Source organism: Elephantulus edwardii, unplaced genomic scaffold (genome assembly GCF_000299155.1).
Source record: "Elephantulus edwardii isolate Elephantulus edwardi_28Jun2011 unplaced genomic scaffold, EleEdw1.0 scaffold00064, whole genome shotgun sequence".
Taxonomy (NCBI): Eukaryota; Metazoa; Chordata; class Mammalia; order Macroscelidea; family Macroscelididae; genus Elephantulus; species Elephantulus edwardii.
In genome coordinates this window covers 6,833,370-6,840,869 of record NW_006399814.1, presented here as the reverse complement: position 1 = coordinate 6,840,869, position 7,500 = coordinate 6,833,370, and the positions used below count along the sequence as shown (strand labels likewise).

The 7,500-nt window shown below is 55.6% G+C and overlaps 1 protein-coding gene across 1 annotated transcript in view; it reads right to left on the bottom strand.

The window, feature by feature from the left end:
- Positions 1–6,038: 6,038 nt before the first annotated feature.
- Positions 6,039–7,500, bottom strand: part of CDPF1 (cysteine-rich, DPF motif domain containing 1) — a 2,247-nt gene continuing 785 nt past the window's right edge. The window contains exons 2-4 of the mRNA XM_006888126.1: positions 7,219–7,330; positions 6,419–6,565; positions 6,039–6,311 (exon numbers count right to left, since the gene is read on the bottom strand). Coding sequence (XP_006888188.1) covers positions 6,039–6,311; positions 6,419–6,565; positions 7,219–7,330 — 532 coding nt within the window. The remainder of the gene's footprint in view (positions 6,312–6,418; positions 6,566–7,218; positions 7,331–7,500) is intronic.

Below are 7,500 nucleotides of genomic sequence, written 5' to 3'. Positions count from 1 at the left end.
GTGCTCGGCCCAGGACGGTCGGTGGCGACAGCACCGCACGCAGGAAACCGGAGCCCGTGACTTTGCACACACACCCAGCACTGCACCGTAGAGAAGGCGGCTCGCCCCCGCCGTGGGCCAAGCACGGTGTGTGTGCGTCCCTCTGCTTCCAGCCCAGACCGTGACTGCAGGTGTCTGTAGATGCTGTTAGCCATTTACTGTTTAATTCGTTGGTAACCTCGGAATACGCGCTCTGCCTTCCCTTTCCACACGCTTCCCCCCTCTGACTGCCATGTGCCTTTGTAATTGTGGAGACTAATCAGCACTTTTTAACTACTTTTGTAATCCTGTTGATCTAGGTGTATCCAAAGGCTAGGTATTTTTTTTTTAAAAAAGCAGCAACCTATTTATTTTGAAGACTTCTTTTAATTCGGTTTCTGGACCTGCTGGTTTGTAATCACAGGACGTAGGATTTTAAAGAATGACTTGATGAGCTATATGAATGCAGCCTCGGAGGGTGCGTTTCCCGTTCACTGTGTTTGTGGTGAGGGACCCCCCCGGTGGCACAGCCATTAAGCGTCCCCAGCTGCTCCACGGAGGAAGATGTGGCAATCTACTTCTGTAAGGATCATGGTCTTGGGGACCCCACGGGACAGTTGGGGTCGGTCCTGGAGGGTCACTGTCATTCACCATCTGTTCCATGACCCCGGCTTTGTTTGTTTGTGTTCATGGTGGTAACTGCTGTGGAAAAGCCCATTTACAGGATCTGTCTGGAAGCTCCCAGGACTGGCACAAGAACACCCTTGGACTTGACAGATGAAGCCAGCGTTGGTGACAGGAAAAACAGGAACAGTGTTCGAAGCGTGTGCCCTCCACACTTCTCCTCGCTGTTTCCTGCCAAGTCCAGACCAATCAACTCAGCCGCTTGTGGGCGCCAGAGTCTTTGGGGGAATCAACCGACAGATTCTTTTTAAATCTGTCAAGGCAGCTTCTCTCGTCTTTCCCTGCATTGCTTTTACAATCTGAAGCTTTATCATCGTTGACTGTCCCTGGTGGGAGCTGCTCCGGGGTTGGTGGAGGCAGGGAATTGGTCTGCGGCACAGAGAAGAGAGATGGTGCCTTTCAGATGGTGGGTGTGTTTGGTGTCCAGTTTGACAGCCACCTGAGTGCTCCTTTCAGATTATACACCAGCCACTGTCCCCACATCTGTTTCTTTGAGCCTTAAAGATCAACTTCTCAACCTCAGTCCAGGCAGGAGTGAGCTGGGGTGGTGGCCGGTCCAGGAAGGCTGGGCCCGCCCACCACCGTCCTGTGTCACACCTCCCAACAGTTCTCAACCGCAATACCTCAAGGCCAGACCGAGACTGTGACCTGACTCCTCGCAGCCACTGGGCACCCCACTGACTCATCCCCTGCCCTGGGCACTGTGCCCCTGGCCCTGTGCCCTGCTGTCTTCAGAACATGTGGCTCTGACAAGGTCCTGGTTAGCTGCTGGTGAAGAAAGATGGCGATACTAATGCTAAAATCCCCAAGATCAGCATTTGGAACATGGGATGAGAGATTAGCAAAACCGGGAGGCTGCAGCCAGAAACAAGGACAGCCCTGTACGCAGACACGTGTCGGGGCTTGGCTGGTGGCTCAGATTTGGTCAGAAGTTCTGCAGTTTGCACCACAGGTAGTAGGAATCAGGAGCAAATAAAAGAATAACTAAGATAGTTGGAGAAGAGCGCGCCTTCCCGCTTGACAAGAGCTGGCCGTGAGCCACCGCAGCAGCCAGTCCAGGTTTGTTTCCTGTGGAAACTTGAAGAGGCATTGAGCCCAAGATGTCAAGGTCAGAGCCTGGACTTGAACTCCAAGTTCCCTCCACTGTCTGTCCACACAACCCTCTTGCTCTCCTGGGCCCTGGACGGACATCACCCAAGTGGACATATAGCTATAGGGCAGTCTTCCAGAGAAGTCATGCATTCTTTGAATGACATAAAACCTACATAGTCATAAACCTATATAACATAGCACCTAACTCTGGCTTCCAGAAACTACCATCGAGCCTCACTGCAGGCCCTGCGTTTGTCCACATGAACCGTGGCCAGTGGTGTTTGCAAGCTTTGGTGCCCCAGCTGTGACCACTGATGTACGTAAGGAGCCACCAAGGAGACCTGAGTGGCCTTCATGTCAAAGTCATCCGGTGCTGTCAGCTCTGTAGTGCAGTCACATGCCTCTGGTTATTTTTACCAGCGTATTCCGTCATTGTCACTCAGCAGTGATTTATCGAACGTCTGAGTCACCCAGGGATGTCCAGGCTGCTGGAATCAAGCAAAGGCTGATAGTGCACTCACTGCACCAGCACCACCCTTGGAAAGTACATAGACCCTGGAAGGCAGTTGTCATTAATAGGGAGCTCAGGCGGCCTAGTGGGAAGAAGCTGCACTGCAGTCCCGAAGGCACGCAGTTCAAATTCAGCTGCTGCTTCAGGAGAAAGATGGCCAGTCTCCTCCTGTGCGATTAAACTGCCTCTGAAAAGCCGCTGGAGGGTCAGCTCCAACTCAACAGTGGACAACAGCAACAAGGCAGCAGTGGATGCACCCTGTTCCTCCAGGGGCCCTGGGAGTCAGTGTCCACTCAGTGACCATGGTCATGGACCCCACCTCCTGGCTGAAGAGCTCTTTAGCCTGCCTGGCCTGACAGACAGCCGCCCAGTTCTGTGCCAGGCTCCCCCTCGGCAGAGGAGCTCCGGATTCGCATCAGATCTGTGTTTCCATTGACGGTGGCACCACATCCTGACAAGGCAGTCAGTGGTGAGGGACACCTTCCCATGCCTCCCCAAGAGGGCACTGGAGCATCCTGGCTGCCTGGAGCTCGGGAGACGGAGGGAGGGTGTGACAATGCACTTTCCATCCAGGCCGTGAAAGAACCCTGATCCTGTGGACTCCACCCAGGCCCTGGACCTGGCTGCCCAGAGCCCCGGCTCCGAAGGTCCAGGTCTAAGGCCTTCGGGGAGGCTGGCTCAGTGCCCGTTTAGAATTCAGGAAAATAGTCATCATCCCCCTGGGGTCTCACCCAGAAGACGTGAAACCACCACACAAGCTAAATGCGAGGCTGGACATCGTAGGACAGGCGGCAGGTTCTAATTTCCCTCTATCCAGGCTGCTGCCCGGGTGGCTCTGCTTCTTCCGAGCACACACCAGCTCCAGGCGCCCCCGAGGCCACCTCAGGCTGCACGTGGACTGTCAGCTGACCATCTGCTTCCAGAACTGCAGTATGTGGCAGGAGAAACCTGATCCTTTCCACCCCCAGACCCAGCCGCCTTCATGAGGGAAGAGGGGTTGATTAACACGGTCCTGTCCCCACACCGTTGTCCACCGCCTTGACCAGACAGAAGGGCCCCAAACCACGTCACGGCCAATGTCAGGCCTTGGTGAAAGCATTTGGTAACTCGGGGAACCCTGGCGGCCCAACAGCTGTCAAGTTTATTATGTATAAAATAATGAGAACATGTCTTTTTACATCACAGAAGCTAGTGGAAGCCTGGGTCAGCTCTCTAGCGTGGAATGACCACCGGTCCCTCCTGCACCCCACCCCCCACCCCTAGCCAGCATTTATGGTTTGTTAGCACAGTTGACAGACACGGGACCAAACGAGTCAGCCTCGAGTGTGAGCCCACACTGACCCCACACCATGACTCTGCATCTCCAGAAAATGAGAGAACATGGGTGCAGGGCCCCCAATCTCCTGGCCCACAGGTCACTCCTGGGCATCTCTCGGGAGCCCGAAAACCTCAACCTAGCCCCTCAAAACTGAGAACTGGGCTTCAGACTCCTAAACCAGGGAGCCTTTCCAAAGGCAAACCATCCACTTTGAAAATGCCTTCTTTTCCAGACAATCTGTTTCCCCCCTACTTTTTTTTTAAAAAAGAGTACCTCAAAAATATACACACCACTTCCTACTCTTCCTGGTTTATCTGCATTTTCTAGGGCTGATTTTTCTTTTCCACTGGTTTTCAAAGTACAGTGTTCAAAGCTGTAGCTTAACCACTGTGATTTGAGGTTTTTAAACATCCGAATGTTTACTGCTTTTCAGTCAGGCACGTAATAGCAGATCATTCAGATCTGAGATCAGTGGTAACTGCCGGTATGTTCTTAAAAGCCTTGGGTCTGTAACAAGCACAGACACTCTCACACACCTGTACACAAACATGCACAGCGGTGTTTGGTTTCTCCCAAGCTGCAGGACTGGTGCCGTGTCAGTCTGTCCCCTTTGCCACATTTCATAAAGTGCCAGCGATTGCTATCTACCTTCATTCTCACCAGCAAGGCTGCTCTGGTGCCAGGTGGGAGAGAGGGTCCAGGTTTAGGACAACACAGTTTCGCTACAGGCTGTCCAGCTGCTTGTAGTAATCAAGCGCCGTCTGTTCTTTATTTTGGTAATCACTGCCCGTGGGTTATTACCAAAGAACTTTGGCATCCGGCACCATCTGATGGGACTCGGCCCCAGTGTTCCCTCGTGTCTGTGAAGCACAGGAGAAACCACAGGCATGCGAGGCCCTTGGTGTGTGGCCATGTCCTCTCGGCGTCCATCCGGACACCTTGGGAACCCACACTGCCATCCATCATGATCTGCATGCCCCTGGGCCTGCTGGAGGAAGGGGCCAGGCCCAAGTGGACACTGCTGTCCAGGCCTTGGCATCCATTCTCAATTCAGAATCTCGGTCCAGGTGGTTGCCCAGGCCCTCAGGAAGCAGATGTGCAAAAGGGCAGTGTGACTGTCGTTATCTCGATAGCTGACCGGGGTCATGCTGGCTGACTCGGTGGTTCATTGGCTGACTGGGTGATCACAATAGCTGACCAAGGGGTCGCTTAGCTGACCATGTGGTCACGCTAGCTGACCGGGTGGTCTCGCTGGCTGACCTGGTGGTCTGAGGCAGTGACTCTGGGGCACCCTCACTTTTCCTCTCAATCCCGGGTCTCACTGGTCCTCCCAGCTGATCTGCAGTACTGACCTGAGTTGATGAGAACTTCTGGAATGTCCTATTTGTAAGACTGATGAATGTGAAGAGTTAATTTCAGGGTACAGTTTTGCCTTAATGGTTTAAAAAAATAAACTGTTTTTAAAAACTCCTCGGTGACTGCTGAGTGCTAATCTGAGATGAAGTGTCCGGTGCCCACCGTGCCCGAGAGCCCACCCTACAGCCTCGCCTGGACACCCTTCCCCCTTTAGACAGGTGGTTAAAGGATCTGGCTGCTAACCAGGTTGGCCCTTTAAACCCACCAGCCGCTCGGCAGGAGGAAGACGAACAGATTGCCTCGGCCCAGATGCACGGCCGTGGAGACCCCGGGCAGTTCTACCCCACAACACGCAGACCCACGAGCTCGGGGAGATCCCGACTCGCGCGACCCTCCGTCAAGCTGCTGAGGCTGCAAATCTTAGTGGGAAGAGACAACTCATCTTTCCTCCTCAGAAAAGCTGTGGATTCGAACTGCCAGCCTTTGGTGTACCCGTACCAAACAGGTTATGCAGTACACCCCTTTGATTTCCTGCTCTGCACCCTGCAGGGTCGCTGAGCTGGAATCAGATCAGTGGCAGTGTCAGGACATAGTAGTGTGGCCCCAGGTGACCCCCAAGTTTAAGAAAGCAGGAAACTTGAAAGTGTGGGCACGTGAAACGAGCCCGAGCCCCCCTTTCCCTTGATCGGAGCTCTACTGCCCACTCGATGACCCCGTCTCCAACACTTCCTGGGCCCTGTAAGCTGACTGCCCTCTTGTGATCGAAGACAACGGCTGTTCCAGCCCATGAAGTTGTTGGTCCACCAGGTAAACCCACAAGAATTACGACACCAGCTGTTTTTTCAGAAAACTGATTGGATTTTCAGTGGTTTAATGACAGCACACATACTTGAGGTTACCAGCATTTTCCAGGCATTACCCATGGAGGAAGCCTCCTGGCCTCATCCTGAGGCTGCCCGGTCAGCATCCCAACACAGCGAGCGCCAGAGGACAACACGCAGCCTGAGGCTCTGCAGGGCCACTAGGTCCTTCCCTTCTCATGCCCACCGCACAGTGGCCTCATGACGGCCACTCAAGGACTCTCAGGCTCTCCACCGCTGTGTCCTCCAGACAGTACACAAGGGGTCCCGAGAACCCTGTGCTTGCCAAGTGAGTTGGCTGGGGAGGGGGTGCACACAAGGCCGCCACGCCAGCCCCAGGGGTGGGAGTGGGGGTCAGCAGGTCATTCCAGGCTTCCCACGCGTGCTCAGCCCAGGGGCCAAGCACACCTGGCACATCAATGCCAGTGCCCAGCAGGGCTGGCAAGGTGTCCGCTTCGCATATGCTCTGTTGCTGCAGGCACAGCCCAGGGACAGAAGGGGCACCCCACCTCTGCTCAGCCACAGCCTGGGGCCACGTGCAGGGGCTGCCACCCGACTCAGCTGTCCTCAGTTCCTAGCACCAAGCTTGGCACGGGGCGTCTTGGCCGGAGCCCTGGCTGGAGCGCGCCTCTTCTCCACGTCCTGCTGGATCTCCTTGGGGAACGCGTCCATGTACTCCCGGACACAAGGCAGGCAGAACCTCTTGGAATAGAATAAACTGCATTCCTGGAGAAGGAGAGGGCAGGGGCTGAGTGCACTGCTCCCAGGATAAACGTTAACAGGAGCGCGGAGCAGGGTCTGACCGGAAAGGACCCTTCCCTGCTGACCGGAAAGGACCCTTCCCTGCTGACTGGAAAGGACCCTTCCCTGCTGACTGGAAAGGACCCTTCGCCCAGAAAGGAAGCTGGTGAGGGGCTGTATTCGGGGAAGGGTGGGGCAAGAAGGAGGTGAGGCAGGAAGACTGAGGGGGAGGGGGGCTAAAACCCAGCCCACTGAGTTGATTCCAACTCACAGCCACCCTACAACAGAAAGCACTGCCTGGGAACAGGGCTCCCACGGCCATGACAATGGCACCCGCAGGACAGAGCACCACCTAGGGACGGGACTCCCACGACCGTGACAGTGGCACGTGCAGGTGGCCGGCCTCACCTCTCCCCTTCGGAGCAGCTGCTGGTTTCCGATCAGCCAGGGGCTTTAATCACAGTGCCACCAGAACTGCTCCTGACAAGTCCTCATTTATAAGGGGGACCAGCTGACCCCTAAGAAGCCTGGCCACACCCCCACTTGGTGGCTGGAGGGGCTCCTGGGGTGACCATGAGGAAGGACTGACACTCCCACTGCTGAGCGCGGGACTGGGCCGGCCTCGGCCACTGACTTACCGGGGCTACACACACCAGTCTGCTGCACACGCTGCACCGGGAGCCCAGGACCAGGAACCTGTCTCTGTCGGCAGTGAAGGGGTCCTTCAGCACATAGCTCTCCTCCAGCAGGCTGTGGGGGGGTGACCAACATTAGAGGGAGCACGGAGAGGCGGCAGGGCGGGAAGGATGGCCCAGGGTAGGGGCCACAAAGAGGGAGCCCCAGGACCAGCCTGATCCCCTGGGGAGGAGGAGGCACGGGGCTCCCCAAGCCCTCCCCAGCCCCCAGCAGAGGCACCTACC